Raw genomic sequence first — 18,158 nt, forward strand, 5'->3', positions numbered from 1 at the left:
TATTATATGCATATATATACATGTATATATATACATATATATACAACTTTGTACACGTATACTTGAATGCAGTCGTAAGCAAATAAAAGTGAAAGTATTAATGAAAAATAAATATAGTATAGCAAGAGGGGTGTTTTCGGGTGTACCCATCAACGGTACTCAAACCCAAGACTGCGGAAGGCAGTGGTATCGAGGTTAAGGCAAGCACAATTCGAAGAACGATCGGTACACGTTCTTATAATCACGAATGAGCAATTTTATTTTAAATTCTCCTGGGGATGTTACTTGAATTTGGCTCCTTTGGCGGAAGGAATTTTATTTGGAATGTTGATCTTATAAACAGTAAGATAGTATTAATAGTTTACGTTCGAGTTATAAGGAAAATTCACATCCAAAATTTAACTTCCAAATGGAAAATACGACAAAGTTCAACTCCAAAAACCCATTCAAAGTTCAGCTCCGCTACGAAAGAGATATAAAATGGTTGTAAGTTATGTCTCAACTTAGAAAGCTTAGGAAGTTTAAATTTGCCATAATGTAAAATTTGGAGGCATATACTGTATAGAGGTTGACATGGTTTCAGTGAAGATATTTGGTAATTCTATATATTAGCTCCGCGCCTGTTTTTACCTTTTCAACTGGTTTTTTCTACACTTTTAGGGGTTCTGATACTGGCGGTGCATCTGTTTGTTGTCGGCCAAAAGGAATGTCCCTTCGCCGTGTTTAGTACTGGCCCGGGGGTGGGGGGTTGGGTACCCATACGTTAAAAAGTTATTGCACTTACCGGACGGGATATGAACCGTTCGAAAATGACGTACCCGTGCTCTGTCTTGTGAAGATCGCGTATGGAAACCCCTTGTCGGATGGACTTCGGGGGTTAATTACAGGTTAATTAGACTCGAGCGCCAATAATGAAAGATAAATTCAAAATTAGCAACCAAAAAACTGTAGAAAAGGTCAAGTTATAGTGCCGTCGGCGACGCGGAGCTACCCTATAGTTCTACCGGATATTTTTTTAAAGAATATATTTTTTATGGTCATGAGAGCAACATGTAACGTCTTATACTTTCCTAAATTCGTGTGTTTTTCCCATTTCAAAACTTCTTTAGTAAGCACATTGTTCACTGTAAATACGTGAGAGATAGTATATACTGTATATATATATATATATATATATATATATATATATATATATATATATATATATATATATATATATATATATATATATATATATATCTTAAAAAAGCTTGCAATATTAAATTTTTATTATATATATACACGGTATATATATATATATATGTATTTTTGTATATATGCTTGTATTAAATACATGCATAAAAATTATTTATTGTTTATATATACTGTATAATACTGTATATATATATATATATACAATTTGTATATACATGCTCAAATACAGTATATATGCTCAAATACAGTATATATATATATATATATATATATATATATATATATATATATATATATATATATATATATATATATATATATATATATACACACACACACACAGGACTAGGCCTATATGAGTGTGTAAATATATCAAATTGAATTTACCTACAACTGGTTTTAATATTTATATATATATATATATATATATATATATATATATATATATATATATATATATATATATATATATATATATATATATATATATATATATTTCATCTGAATCATACACAAAATTCTAACTAATGCATATCATAGATGAATACATACATATATATATATATATATATATATATATATATATATATATATATATATATATATATGCTTATTTACAAAATAATAATGACTATCTTAAAGAGTAAATGAAAGAGGATAGTAACAACCTTACCTTTGTGAGCTGGGCGATCTTTTTATTCATTCGAAAAAGTAGCTCTGGGGTCAACATAGCTTCTATAGACCCATTGATTGTAGGACCCCCAGAGCCTGCGGATCCCTTGGGTCCTTCGGACTCATTTCCAATTCCTTTCCCTCGTCCTGACATTTTTCTAAGCTACGGTGTCCTATTTTTAAACGAAGAAGAAAATCAGGGGAATGTTATGGCAACGATGATATGTGAATTACTCCGCGTTTGCTTGTTCGAACTTGGTTCGAATGATCCAAACACTGGTTAGAGATCTTTGATATTGAAGGATGCAAGGTGACACCCACCACTCAAATGCAGCTCCTGGGATTTAAGGCACACTATCGAAGGAAACTTTTTTATGTCAAGAAAAAAAGACCACTTCGTTACTGTAAATAGCTGTATGTCGAGTCGTTTTCCATATTTCTAATGACGTCTTTTTTCGGTCGTTGATGAAGCAGCAGACGGAAAAAAGCAGACCCGGGTGTGGTCACTTCTATTTCCTCTATCTGCGATACTACAACAGCAATTCCTCCACGATAGCGCCATCACAGACCACTCGCGATTCCCTTCTCCTGGTTATTTATCTGCTCGATCGTCGTCAGTACACTAGAACACACGGCGACTACATGCGAATGGAAAAAACACAAGCTACATTTCAAACGTTAATGCCAAAACTTGATTTAAAAAACAAAATTTAGACCATGACTCAACAACACGTTTACTTCCTCAATTATCTTTCCTGGTATATGTCTTCAAATGGAGATGACTACTACTGCCAACTCTCACTTCCTAAACCACGGAAGGTACCGAACAAATAACGAAATATATCTGCACAAAATGTTTGTACAAAAACACTACAACGTTTACAAAGGCGTCTTCCCATAGCGCACACTGTTACTCCTCCACTTTGCTTCTTCAGCAGAATACTAAAGTTACGGAGCCTTAACGGCTACGGTAGAGAGAGAAGAGTAAGAGGAAAAAAAGAAAAAGAAGAGAAAGAAGTTTTGCGAGGTGTATACGTGAGAGTGAGTGTGTGTGTTTTCAGTGCCAGAAAGAGTTCAACTGTATCGCCTGGCAGTGTTACACGCCTGCTATGTCTACCAAAACTTCAGGCGCTCCCATATATGACATTCTACTGAACAGACAAACATGCACGCATATATTCAAAACAAACAAGAAAAACACAGAAATTTTACATACGTACACACACACAATTACATATATATATATATATATATATATATATATATATATATATATATATATATATATATATAAATTACATACACACACACACACACACACATACACATATATATATATATATATATATATATATATATATATATATATATATATATATATATATATATTAGGTACACAAAAGACGTCCTCATCAAACACTTTTTTTCATGAATCACTCATCTAATCCCGTCACTCTTCTGGATTTCCAATCTTGCTTTCGGCCAGTCTCGCATTTGTTAATTGAAATTTCATATAGCATACAGCATACTACATGGGTTAGTACAACATAACAGAAAAAAATCTAGGTAGATGGATATGGAAATATGTTGGAGAGAAAAAGATAAAGAACAAATTCGCCTTTGACAGCTATCAATTTAGGTCATCGCCTATCAATCGAGATTTGTACATAGGCCTATACTTCAAGATACTGTACAATCTGGCCTTCCGTTCCCGTCAACAGAATGGGTGGAATAACAGGTATTGCTTGGTGTGAAATATAAACATCCACTCAAACACAACGCAGTTCATCTATTAACGTCACTTTAACAACAACTAAATATGAGCCTCTACACACCGCTACCTAATTTTATCTTCTTGTCTGCCATGAGGTTTGTGGGTGTCGCATGAAATTTAATGGGAATATTTTCAACATAAAAATCTTCAGTATTATCCATTTTTCAAGAAAAATATGTCCAATGGGGAATTTTCTTAATAAGAACAATGGCAGTGATTGATCCGTTAAGTCATTTGAGTCACTGTATTGAATGATTGTATCAAGACAGATGTGGTGACTGCAAAATCCCTGAAGTTAAGTAGCAGAATCTATACAAACTATCTGGAAGGTGTACAATTTGAATTGCAGATTTTGTCGGTGAATGATGAAAAATGCAAGTTGCTGAGAAGGTTTGCTTCCATAGTTTAAGGGGGTGGGGGTAAAAACGGCTGAAGGGTCGAGAAATGGCTACACACAAAGATGTGATTAAGGATGTAAGCAGAGGTGAAAAAGCGGAATCAGTGTTTCGACCGTTTGGTCTCACAGAGGAAACGTAGAAGAAAAAGTTTATAATTTGAAGCATCGGCCTAGAAATGAATGTAAATTTTGAAAACCTGAAGTCAGGTGAAACTGTTCTCTCTTTCTTTCGTTTTCCAAACCCACCCACATCTCTGATTCTCTATACTTTCTGAGTATTCATGTATACCGTACAATAAAATTTTCGTCCAACTACTTAAGTAATGACAAAAAAAAAGTCATGATAGACCTATATGCAAGGACCTCTCTCTCTCTCTCTCTCTCTCTCTCTCTCTCTCTCTCTCTCTCTCTCTCTCTCTCGTAACGATTTCCAAAGAATATATTCACGCTGCTGTTTTATGCTTATTTAATTTGATGATGGCAAAAAGGATCATAATATATTACTGGGACTAGGTTATACTACATTTCAAGAGACTGCTCTTTTTTTTTAATCAATAACGTCCAAAAATAGTTATTCATTTTACTCTCTTGTGTTCAACCTCATTGGGCCACCAGTTTATTGAGGGGAACGGAAAGGAATGAGACTGTACCATACCATACCGTACAGTATAGGCCTATACGTAAACTTAGACTGAAAGGTATAAACTTACCTAAAGTTATTTCAAATACGAATTTGTGCTCTCTTTTTTACTCTCTCAAACATGTATACCTCCTTCTACCTGAAAATTAATAAAATAACGAAAATTTTAAAATTAATAAAATAACGCCAGATATCAATTAATCAATCAATCAATCAATCATAGATGAAGTGTAACGAACGTGTGCCGGAAAAATGTCATGCTAGACCTATAGGAAGTCTCTCTCTCTCACACACACGCACACACAATTAGTATTTGATATCAGATATTTTCAACTAATTACTTTGTATATGGGGAAATGAAGGAACCAATAACATGCAACTGCTGAAACCACAATGTCGTCCTAACTTCTCAAATAGCTAGACCTATACGATGATTTTTTCCTAATTATCTCAAATTTAATTATATAATTTCATATTTGAAAAATTTTAAAATAATCCAAAATTATCTGCACAACTATCAAAATAAGTATGTTCACCATCATTCAAACTCCGCAAACAGTCGTTGACAACGTTAGGCCTAGGTTACAATACAATAAATAAACAGACATGTACGGTAAAATACTAATAAAAAGAAATCTGATTAATTTTCCTTAAAAGGAAAATATCTAGCAGGGGGAAACGATGTTGGCCTGTTTTTTTTTTTTTTTAAGAAATGATAAACCAATACCTCACAGCAGAGAAAGGCGTTCAACAACCAAACGCTTGAAATCATCTCTGAACCAAGGAAATTTTGATCGTTAAGATTTTAACCCCATTAACATTTACCTTTGAGGAGACAATCTATTGTAGAGGGTCACCCCACATAATGAATAAAATAATCCCCTGGGTAACGTTATAAACCAGCTCTTCAATAAATGACGTCAATATCAAGCGTACGACCGCCAACTGTGGCTTCAAACTGCGGAAGTTCCGTTGCCCAAAATTTCGTTAACGTTACGTATCATCACACACTAATCCTTCGTTTTCAACTTTCACTTTTTTCTGCTTAGTGTGCTACAAAAAAGTGTGTTTTACTTGGCACGTTAAAAGACAGGGACCCGGTATTTATCCACAAAACACACCACACGCACGTGCGAACATACTCCAGCGACCCTCGATTACGACTGCTGACCGGTCAGTCGGTGGCAGTGCTCCTCCCCACCTCTCCTCCCCAAATCGGTCACTGCCGAATGATACCTCTTCCTGCCATAATGTAGTTCCAGGGAAATCGGTTATACCAGTGGTTCTCAACCTGGGGGGCGCGCCCCCCTAGGGGGCCGTCAGCAATTTCCAGGGGAGGCGCAAGGCCTAGGGAAAATTAAAGAATTCTAGAATTATATTCGTTATTTTCTTAACAAGAGTGAGGAACTAATATCCAGAAGTTTATGAAAAAAATGAAAAAGTATCGCCTTTTAACGTTAGTTTCCTAAAGTCTACCACTCTAGTTAGACTCGCTAGGCTTACCATTATATTGTAATTATTTACCTCCCTCCCTGTCCCTCGAAACTCCTTCTCTTTCTCTCTTTTTTTTATTTCCTCCTATTCTGGGAAGGAATTTTACTCATAGATACAAGGGAGCCGTGGAGGGAAGGACCAGCTCTTAGAGGGGCGCGGTAATAAAAAGGTTGAGAACCACTGGACCGTTATACCATGAATATTTCATCAGTTTATACATTTATTTATAGTTTTATGCATTTATCTGCTTCATTATTTTTACTATGACAGGGCTGCACTTGTGATTTTACAAAGCTGGATAAGACTGTTGTAAGCAAAAATCTCCATCTAATGGCAGACCACTAGACTCACTCTTGCGCACACCAATGAGGGCAGTGGACCCCAATTTGGTCAATCCCAATTACTAAGTAATAATTTGTCCTTACAATATTGAGAGGTATTGTACAGCTGTGTATGGAATTACAAAAAAAAAATATCCTTCTAATGATTTGTACTGACAATGGCATTCCCGCCAAAAATATAAAACAAATTGAAATTATCCATGAACAAGGTAGATGCAAATTTAAAGCTGATGGGGTCTTGTCGAGTGATTTTACAGTAAATAGTAGGGTTTAGCTCTAAAAGGAAACGTGATTTCACCTTTGCTGTTTGCCCTTCCCATAGATTTTATAATCAAATAAAAAAATGGTTCGGAGAGGATTAGATATGAGTGACGACAGAAACTTGACATACTTTGAGTATGCAGTTTATGCTATTTTAAGCAGGAAAACACCACATGGTTTACTAAGTCTGCTGAACAAAATGTATCATATACCTGGAGAGATGGAACTACAAGTAGCCTACTATAAGGAAAACAGAAGTAGGTAACGAGGACAGAGTATTCACACATGCAAAATAGGATTAATAGGGTTAAATCTTTCCAAAATTTGAGACCATGACATCTCTTGAGTTGGAATTTAGTGAAAGACTTAAAAAAAATACGATTAAAAATGGGCAGGCTGAATTAGATTTTGATATACAATAGAATGAAACTGCGTACGAAAATTATACATAGGTTTAGTACTATCCGGATATGAATCATGGTATGACAATGAAACTATACCTAAATAGTTTTTGTCGATTTGAGGATGAAGCTAAAGAAGTCTGTTTGGAGTCAGATGGCAGGACAGAATTAGAAATTATACCATAATGGAAATTACAGAAGCTTCATGTGTAGTTGTTACAGGGAGATGGAGGTGACTTGGGCATATCCTTCGCACAACCCCAAGGAGAATAGTAGGTTACAGTGGCATCTGGCTCCCCTGGACAACAAAAGAGCTGGCAGGTCGAGAACTACTTGGAAAGAACTATGAGAAGTGAGGCTGGTGATATGTGGGGATCCGTGAAAGAAAAAGCACCGGAAGGACATGTGGGGAATTTCACAGAGGGCCTTTGGGTCACACGGTGTGGGACACAATAATGATGTTATTTACAATAACCTTTGTCATTTTTCCCATCATACAAAGCAGTAATCATTATGCCCACCAACTGGACTCATTCCGTTATAATAAACTATCATGACGTAATCCCAGTTGGAAAACCCCCCAGTAGGGAAAGCAGCTCAAAACGTAAAAAGAAGTACAGCAGTTAAACATAAACCGTATAAGAGAAATAAAAGGGGAAAAGAAACAAGATCACACAATCAAATTATAAACTAAGACTCTTGTGCACGTGATTACAAAAAAAAATAAGTAAATAAAGCATTTGTACTCATTTTGAACTTCAGAAGTTTGGACAATTCAATTACATGACAAGGAAGGTCGTACTACAAAATTTAATAGGGCAAGCCTGGAACGAAACTTCCAGAAAATCGTGTGGTGCTGAGCTTCGCAAAATAAAAGGCAAGACTGTTACGCATCTGGTACTACGTGGCAGATGGTATAGTCTGGGAAGATCTAAATGCAAAGTATGGTCAGAATTGTAAAAACATTTCTACAGCACGCAAGATGCAAGAATTCATAGATAGGGCAAGAAATAAAAGTGAAAAGTTATGCCCAGGCCCAATTAAAACAAGACAATGGAAAAAATAGTAAGAAGTTATATGGTCCTCAATCAAGAAGGAACCGACCTGCCTAGGAAAGGAAGATGCAAGAATTCACATATAAGGCAAGAAGTAAAAGTGAAAAGTTACACCCAAGCCCAAATAAAACAAGACAACGGAAAAAAAAAATAGTAAGAAGTTATATGGTCCTCAATCACGAAGGAACCGACTTGCCTAGGAAAGGAAGAAAGGTTGCACGAATCAGAAAAAACACGTTTTCTGTTTTACCGCATCCCCACGAAGTTTTTCTGTCTGACTCAAGGCGAGGAGGAGCATAGACAAAATGTAAACGACTTAGTTCAATTACAAGATAGCAATGAAAAAATACTGCATTCTCAGATCCATTACCATTCGACGAGAGAGAGAGAGAGAGAGAGAGAGTCTGTCGATTAATCAGACACCTTGTTTTAAATTAACTTCCTCCTCCTCCTCCTCCCCTCCTTTTTAAGTCCACATATTACAGGAAAACTGAACCAGTGTGAGTTTGTAGTAAACACTCGTCGACAGAATGATTAAATGAGAATGGCCTGTCCAGAAGTTTTCAAGTCATTCCTATTGCATTCAATAGCTCAATGAAGGAAAACTACAGAAAAAGTAAAACCATTAACCAAATTAAATCAATGGCTGATACTAAAAACAGCATTGATATTTGATAAAACTCTTCTTGAAATTTTTGCTATATATATATATATATATATATATATATATATATATATATATATATATATATAATATATATATATATACTATATATACTATATGTATATATATATATACATATATATATGTATATATAAATTCATATGTGTGTATGTGGGTGTGTGTTTAAGCATATGGCTCATCATCATCAAAATAATTGGAATTCCTACATTTTTTCATTCATATGCTGCTGGGGCTTTTCCTCTTACGCTACGTAACCTCCGGCATTATCGCAACAGCTTTCCACTGAAGAGCCATTGCGCTAACATATCACTCTCATTTATATATAGATACCCACCGCTTAGAACGGAAGATGCCTAAACAATCGTTATATATAGAAACCACGTGTACGGTAAGTCAGCTCTGGCTCACGTTTGACACACCTACACACACACACACACACACACACACTCGAACACATACACAAACGCCATCGACAGCTGAAGGGTTGGATAACGCAGAGGGTTTCATAAGCACGGTAAAAAAATGCAAAAAAAAAATGACCTGCTTTACTATAATTATGTTCTTTGCTTTTATTTGTGTCTTATTAATCTTGATTGATTCAGCAAGTTACAACCGGATTTATTTCGTAGTTACATAACTTTAATTATGAAGCTTGAGATGAATAAGCTTGTATGGTTATCATTAAGAAAAAGAGCTATGTAAAATATTAACGGGTACAGAAATATCTGAATACTTTCAATCAGGAACTCATCTTAATTCGAGTTTTGTGCAAAAACTAACTGATTTATTGAGCCCATTTTTCCATTATCTTGAAATTCCTCCAAAGAAGAAATATCTTTTCGTTATTAAATATGCCTTGTTTTGAACAGAATCGTTAAAGGTCCTTCTGGATGCTTTAGCGGATATAATAATAATGAAAGATGATACAGCAGAAAAAAGAAAGTAATAACTAAAAACCTCCCCAAATAAATTATCATTAATTCATACAAAGGCATAAATCCATTATCATGTGCTCGTTCCTTAATCTATATGTCAAAAAACCATTTCACAATGAGTAAAAAATATGAGAAAAATTATAATATTTGGGGTAAAAAATATCCGTATACTTAAAGATATGCAACATGATAAATTGTCAAAAGGTGCTCGTCATTATAAATCATTTACAAATTCATTTCATTTCCATAAAATCAAATTTCACTGCTATCTACAAAATAAAAAATTCAGGGAAACGTATACATTAATGATGCATATATTAAAATAATTCTTAAATTATACTGTATATTAATCATAAAGTATATACTTGTAGCGGTACCGGGACAAACGCCCATGAAAATAATTATAAAAATTTCACAGCTCTTGACACAGTAATTTTAGTAGGTGCAAAAGCTGCAGTGTCCAGAATATGAGGTACACATAATCTTTCCCACGCCTATAAAAGTTCACACCTCGATAGCAACGATATTGGATAGCGAAGAAGGAATAAATCCGGTTCTCGAGCAACGTTTCAGGTTCCATGGCTGTAACACTGATCCAACAAACATTCTTATGCTACTGGCGTTACCTTGAAACGTTTGTATTTACCAAAACCTAAAGATCCACACGAATAGAAGTACTATCATGACGTTTTTCGAAATTACCAAACACCGAAAAAAAAAAATTTTTTTAGCTTACACGATGACTGGATTAAATTATAGTATATAACAGCCCAGCAATTCCTCATTTGAAGTCGACTTACTTCCGTAAAATACAGCAGTTCCCGAATCATCAACAGAAGCGAATGATTAGTATTAAAAAGTTTCAAATAAAAGCACAAGATATTTACATAAGATACCCGTAATGAATTGTGTAAGTTTATATATATATATATATATATATATATATATATATATATATATATATATATATATATATATATATATATATATATATATATATATATATATATATATATATATATATATATATATATATATATATATATATATATATATATATATATATATATATATATATATATATATATATATATATATATACATACATACAGTCAAACCTCGGTTTTCGTATGCCCTAGGTTTCTGTACAATTTGGTTTTCATCGACTTTTTTCGTCAAAATTTTGTCCCAGTTTTCGTACGTCCATTGTTTATTGTACAGTTGAAAATGCTTCGTCCCAAACTTGTCTGCCTGGCTGCATCCCTCACAAAGCACCCCAAGCATTCATGACTGAGTCTGCCTTTGTTTCTTGTTAAGTGAGCATCACCCTGTGCATTCATCTGAAACATTACGTAATAATTCATTGTTTTTATGTGCTTTTTGAGTGCGACTGCTAAATAAGCCACCATGGGGTCAATGAAAGTTCCAAGTGCCAGCCCTTCGATAAGGAAGACTAGAAACACGATTGAATTCAAGAAAGAACTCGTAGCAAAGTTCGAAAGTGGCGTACACGTGGCACATGTGGAAGAGTTGTTGTCCAACCACAGGGAAGAGCTAACCACTGAAGAGCTGCAAGACCTTCAACTGGAACAGCAACATGAGGCAGATGAGGAATCAGAGGAGGAGGAGGAGGAAGAGAGAGGGGATAATGTGCCTTCTTCAGTGATTAAGGACATGTGTGCAAAGTGGAGTGAGTTGCAAAGTTTTCTGGAGAAATATCACCGTAACAAAGCCATGTCTGCAAAATGTTCAATGACAATGACAATGCCTTGTTCCATTTTAGGCAAATCTATTTTGTGCGAAAGGGGTCCAGTGACTCTCAAGCTGGTCCTAGTGCCAGTAGAAGTAACCCCAGATAGGGCCTTGATACTTGAAGTCCTTATGGAGGGGGATTCAGCTATCAAATAATAACCTCTCCTCCTCCCTCTCCCCCTCCTCACCATCTTCCATATGCTAACAAGAGTCTTCAATAAGGGTAAAAGTGAAGTTAAATTTTCATTTATCCATTTCATGTCATTTATATTTATTTCTCATTGTTTTCTGTATGTAAAACTATAGTAAAACTAATCATTCTATATGAAATGTATTTTTATATATATTTTTGGGTGTCTGGAACGGATTAATGGGATTTACACTATTCCGTATGGGAATTATTGCTTCGGTTTTCGTATGATTCGGTTTTCGTCAGACTTTCTGGAACGGACTACGTAAAAACCGAGGTTCCACAGTATGCAAAGCACTATGACTGAACACCAGGGCAACTGAGTTTACCATCAATGAGGAAAGTACCATCAATGAGGAAAGTTTTTTTTTTTTTTAGGATTGTGAGATACGGAAGAGTTAATGAACTTCTGTGTCTGCAGCCCCTAACAGTTCAGAATGGTAGCATTGTTAGTTTACATATAATTGCTGTTTTGATTATTCATGCTTATAATTTCAGTTGGTTTATTACTTTGCTCAATTCTCAATGATATCCACTAGCTTCTACAAGGCGGATGATAATGACTAATCGATATTTGTATCACACAATATCAACCTTGGACCAAATTGTTTGTTCAGGAGAGTTCTCTACGAACGCGCATGTAAAAATCCCAAGCATTTGGCGGGAAGATAGGATATCTCTCGCCTCTTCTAAGGGATCTGCCAATCCATGTTTTCAAAATAACTAACAAACTCCTTTAGATCTCCAGGCGCTGCGTCGTCTATGGGTGCGTCCACACTACAATAAAAACACATCAAAAACACACGTAGTCAATTCATCGCAGACATCACAAACGGGTTCAGTACAAGTCAACGAATTATTGACAGCTTAAACCTGTACTTCATACGATTATCCAACATTTGCCAAAGGTTCGTTCTCGAACTCATGGTCGCTGACTTTTTTTCAACATGTTTGTAACATATATGCGATAAGTTACCAACGTGTTTTGACACATTTTACTGCAGTATAGACGCACCTTAATGACTATAAAATATCACGATATTTAAAATTGTAAAAGTCTAAGCAACCAATTTACTGAAAACAGTACTTATCTCTCCATTGTGACAATACAGCTGTGCCAAAGAGAGATATTGAATCTTCCGCCAAACAGCTCGACTTGCAGAAACTGACTCCTAAATACCTCCACTAAAGAGAACAGTATTTTAGCATGAAAGCAATTGCTTAGGCAGCCACGTTTACTTCGGTTTCTTGCATTATCAGAAAAAGTGTATCATTTATCGTTAGTTTTTTTTTTTTAAGTTGACTTTGATGAAATGTGTACACGATCAAAGCCACTTGTTGTTGAATTTACACGGGTATCCTTAATAACATTAATATGATCTGCGCGAACTAAGCAGTCTCTGGCAGTGTTTGATGATATGGTATTAAACCTTAGTTTAATTAAACACTTGTCTAACTTTTATTTTCTTTCTACGTAGGTGCGCCTAAGTTTCTGGCATCCCACATGACCATGAGATAAACAGGTGTTCTGCAATTAGCGTTCCTTTGACACAGCATCCTCTAAAACGAGTGGTTTATGTCCCAAAGATATAATATTTTTTTTTTTGCTACTTATTACCTATTATTACAGATTCGAAACAACGTTCAAATCACCGCCTTCTTTTTTATAACAGTCTGAAACCTGAGTATCTTTAGATTTCTGTTAAGTACAAAGCTATTATAAGACGCGTTTTGTTTATAAAGTCGTAATACAGACATTGTGAAAGATTAGAGTCACTGTATGTTTAGCCTTTATCTCTCCTCATCTTAGAATTTAATGGCATCTTTCATTATTTTTATCTTTCCAACTGCTTTATTGTTTTGTTTGTTGAATATACATCAATTTAGTTACTGTAAGTATCTTCTATCACCTCTTAGTCATTTACTTATAATCTACAAACGTCTTTAATTGCACGAGTTTATTTTCAACATCTACCCGTGAATTAGAAAGCTTCAATTATATGACATTGGTCAAGTTTTTTTTTAATAATATTGGTTATTCAATTTACTGAAGTTTTGAAAGGTTACTCAAATCACATAAAAAATCAATTCTAACACATTTTTCTTTTGTATTGCGTTGTTCTTAGGTTTCATACAACTAAGCAGTTTTACAGATTATGCGTAACTGTTAGATTATTAAAGTAAAGATCCTAATACGAAAGGCCTACAGTTACGTCAGTGGGCATAGCTGACTGCCTAAGAATCCGAGACGCAATCGGAATTGGCTTCTGCAGACAACACGTCGCAATTCTGAATGCCTTACGTAGGTCACATCTGGCTTGTCCTCTCCATCTTTTCTTGACTGTCCATTCTTTTTACATAATAGCTAGCTAATCTATTCTTCAGCCAAAGAGGACAACGTTATGCCAGGTACCCAACCTACTTTTTCTGTATTAATTTTGCTTCTAGAATTACTATCCCAGGATCATCTGACATTACCAACGTGCTCTCAGACTGACCAGGAAACCTAATCTGGGTAACAGGTGTGATTTGGATAAAACCAATCATGAGAAATTGATGTGCCATGAAAAGTCACGTCACTTTCAATGGGACAGGTGTACAGCTGTGAGGACAAACTTGATTGTAATTTTCATGGATATTCCGCCGAGAATTGTCTCAATATGTTTGCGCAACTTTGGAGACGTTTGCTACAGTTCCCGCGAGCATAAAATCTGTGAAATTGCAAAGAAGCCAAGATTATCCTCAGAAAGCAAGATCAAAAGATGTAATACTAGGATTTACTTATCCATTCCATGTTGTGACAAATCATCATGTAATGTTGTCTCTACGGGACACAAACTTTGAACTGTGGGACCCAGTATCTTGCGTAGAATTCTATGGAAAGGAAGCCAAAGAAGGCTTACAAATCATGCAGTTGCCGAAAGACTTTTTTTTAGCTAGCAAAAGGGATAGATTTTCAAACAAAAAAAGCATAAATTACATCTTAAATAAACACTTTTTAAATGTTTAAGACAAGGCTAATGTCCTTAATTTCGTTAAGATTAAAAAAAGCATGTCAAGAGCCTATACACATTGACCAATTATCCTCTGATACTTGCTGTCTGTAGCTGAAATGCAGCTGATGGTTTATTTTTCCATAATATATTGCATATAATCAACTACCACCAGTTTATGCTAAACTGATTGTCTATGTTGATAATGCTAAGTATCGTTAGACAAGAGATGTTTATGACATAATGTTATTTCAACATAAACTCTTACCATCTTAACTACAGCAAAGCCATAGAAAGGAAGGGGAAATACAACAAAATCCTCGCCATCAGAAATACAAAATGTCTATTGCATTGCAAAGAATTCCTTTCTAACAACAAATTAAGCAGTTCATTGGTCTCCTTATTAAACAGCCATAGCTGAACATGCATTAATGCTATAGAAGAGAAGTGGCATGCTTGTAGGTAGCAGAGATGAGAGACAAACAGCGAGGCCAATCTCGGACAAACTGCACTCCTCGCAAAAAGAATGCGATGTCAGGACAGTGTTGTACTGCCAATATGTAGAAATCCAAGGATACCGATGTTGCAAAGTGAAGAGTCCAGATAATGATGTCTTCTATTTTCGCAACTGGCAGTAAGAGGAGACTCTACAATTCAGAGCTGCAGGTATTAGATCACCAGAGGGTTGTACATCTTTCATGGCATTACATGACTTTTCTTCTTTATTATTTTTTATCAGATTCAATTAGTACAATTAAAAGTATTGTAATAGTTCTCAAACCTTCCCAGGAACACCCACATATTGCAAGTTATTTTCACAGCTGGGAGGTGATTAGTCAGCTGACAGTGGAGTAACTGACCATATGGAATCATTTACTTGTACTCTACATGAATAAAATACAACCGTCAATTTTCTTAATAATAATTTTTGTAAGGAGCAACCAAAAAGGGTGTTCAATTTTCTGAGAAAGCAGGAATCTCAAACAAGGTTACCAATAATGCACATTTTTATAGTTCCCTTTGGAATAAAATCTGATTCAAGGTCTTATTATGATCAGTTCAGCAATAATGATCGATATCTTTAAAACACTACAATCACAATCAATTGTATCTTAGCTGACATAAGAATTCAGCGACAGACTTTTCGTTTCTGACACGGGACATGTTGATTTATGATGTCCATTGCTGTGGCACAATATCCTGATGGACTAATAAACATTAACCTCTCCTGTGGTAGAAACCATGGCCAATGGAGTTGTTTTACAACAAGAGCCTTCTTCCCTCAAGAATGATGAAATGGCATGACCAATAACCTACAGCACATGAAGAAGGTTAACTACCACGTGAGAATTAGGGAAGAGATCTCTCATTACAAGCTCGGGTATTCCTGATGCTGATGGCCACTGGCTGACTGGGGAAGACATAAGCTTTGACCACATGATTGTCATATGCTGCTAGGCAAGTCGATGCCACTGTGCTACGATAACTAGATGGATGCTGGTGATGTTTTGAAACGATCTATAATGAGTTCTTTATGACCGAGCCGTTCGGTCAGCATCGTAACCGTGGTAATGTATGAGATAGAAAAAGGATTTCCTTTGTGGCCATAAAATTGCATTCTTCCCCAGATAATAGTCATAATATTCAAGAAATTTCATGCTTCAGAATTTACGAAATTTTACTGCTAATAAAATAGATTGGTCTCATTAATTCCTAATGTTAAATTTCATTCTTTGCTTGCATATAAGATATGCTTAACACTATAAGAAATTATTAACCTTAAAAGCCATCTAACCAAATTGTGAAACACCTATTCCTACCATAATCAGAAGACTAATATACCTAGAAAGAACACAATATAATCTTAATAATATTGAGTGCGGTGTTGAGTTTTATAACGGTGCTTCTTGAGCTAGTGAAAAACAACAAATACCATTAGTTTAATGGTAGCGTACAGCTGGTTCTAACAATTACCATAAAACCTGCTACGAGATGGCAGTACATCCCAGTTTTTCCCCTCTAGGCTACAATACTGACACTACTAGTAGAGCGAACACCTAAGTGCCTCCACAGGTACTTTACGGGAACAGTAAAAAATGCATCACGAGCAGCAACAATAAATAAATAAATAAATATAAAAACCAAAATCCATAACATATCCACAATCATGTACGATCTTTCATACCATCCTAATCCAAACGGCAGCAAACTTCCAGACAGGGAGGAAGACAAACAAAAAAAGATACGCGTTTGTTTCCCTACAGGGACCGTTCACAAAGGTACTTGAGCTGCTCTTGTAATCTTACCAAGCAGTGTTAAACTACTAGTTTTTTCTTGCAGTAATACGCTTGAACAAGCAGTAGAACAAGTTTTAAGGTGTATATGAGTGTGTGTTTGTCAATCTCGTATATTTCACTTTTGTGCTGGTCATGCCAACGTAAATCCTCTCTCTCTCTCTCTCTCTCTGCCGTGCCAAATGAAGGCTATTAGCCAGCAGAGCCACTGAGTGTTTGCTGGCCGACAATCGTCACTTAATATACCTTTTCTTTGGCTCCAAGTTGAATGGTGAATTGAATCAAAAAGTATTTCCAAGAGCAAGGGCGTTGCAACTTAGATCATTTCAATGCAATAGGTTTTCTTTTACGTCTTGATTTTATCTGATATAGGCTACACGAAATAACTTTAATTGCACAATATTCTCTTTGGCTGTTCACATTTCATGATTTTTTTATTATCAAATTTTTAGTTCTGAATGGGAAATATAGAATACACAAAAATGTCGCAAATTCCTCGTTGATTTCTTTTATATCAATTGTAAGCCAAATCTAGAGGTAGCGAACGCCACCTTTCAACACAAAGGAGGTCAAAGCTGAGAGTAAATCAAGTTACTGATTCAAAATCAGATAATCCCTATTGAACGAATGACACAATGAGATTCTCAAAAACGTAATTTCTCTAAACAAAAAACATAAACTAATAATTTCTGGTCTATTTATTTCTCGGGCAATCACCACCTTCATGACAGCGCGGAAGTACGGCCCCGCCGCGTGTGACCGCACAGCGCACATACGAAGCACTCCGGAAACTTCACCACAACCCGTCAAATACCGAACTGGCTCATGTGTCTCGTGATGCCCCTGAGCCCGAGCTGCAGAAGATACCGAGATCCAAGAAACTCCTCCCCCAACCCTGCCTCACGACATCCACCACGCATCCCCCCCCCCACCTCTCTCTCCCTCATCCTCTCTTCCCCATCCCAGCACAAAGCCGATACCCAACCGGTTAAACAACCTGTACCTTGGCCAATATATTTTAGTGGATTAAAATCATTCCCCTCGCAAGACAAAGGGCAACGGGTTTTCTTCTATTCAACT

The 18,158-nt window shown here is 35.7% G+C and overlaps 1 protein-coding gene across 9 annotated transcripts in view; it reads right to left on the bottom strand.

Annotated features, from left to right (window-relative positions):
- Window positions 1–17,932, bottom strand: part of LOC136845771 (trichohyalin-like) — a 576,224-nt gene extending 558,292 nt beyond the window's left edge. For 3 of the 9 annotated variants that reach the window (XM_067116039.1, XM_067116032.1, XM_067116036.1), the window contains exons 1-2: window positions 17,799–17,932; window positions 1,868–2,504 (exon numbers count right to left, since the gene is read on the bottom strand). In XM_067116039.1, the coding sequence (XP_066972140.1) occupies window positions 1,868–2,020 (153 nt within the window). In that variant the 5' untranslated portion in view covers window positions 2,021–2,504; window positions 17,799–17,932. Of the gene's footprint in view, window positions 1–1,867; window positions 2,505–2,749; window positions 2,949–5,502; window positions 5,845–17,798 lie in introns of those variants that run through there. The other 6 variants (XM_067116041.1, XM_067116040.1, XM_067116033.1 and 3 more) reach the window with 3 other exon arrangements.
- Between the last annotated feature and the right edge of the window lie 226 nt (window positions 17,933–18,158).

Source organism: Macrobrachium rosenbergii, chromosome 14, assembly GCF_040412425.1.
Source record: "Macrobrachium rosenbergii isolate ZJJX-2024 chromosome 14, ASM4041242v1, whole genome shotgun sequence".
Classification (NCBI taxonomy): Eukaryota; Metazoa; Arthropoda; class Malacostraca; order Decapoda; family Palaemonidae; genus Macrobrachium; species Macrobrachium rosenbergii.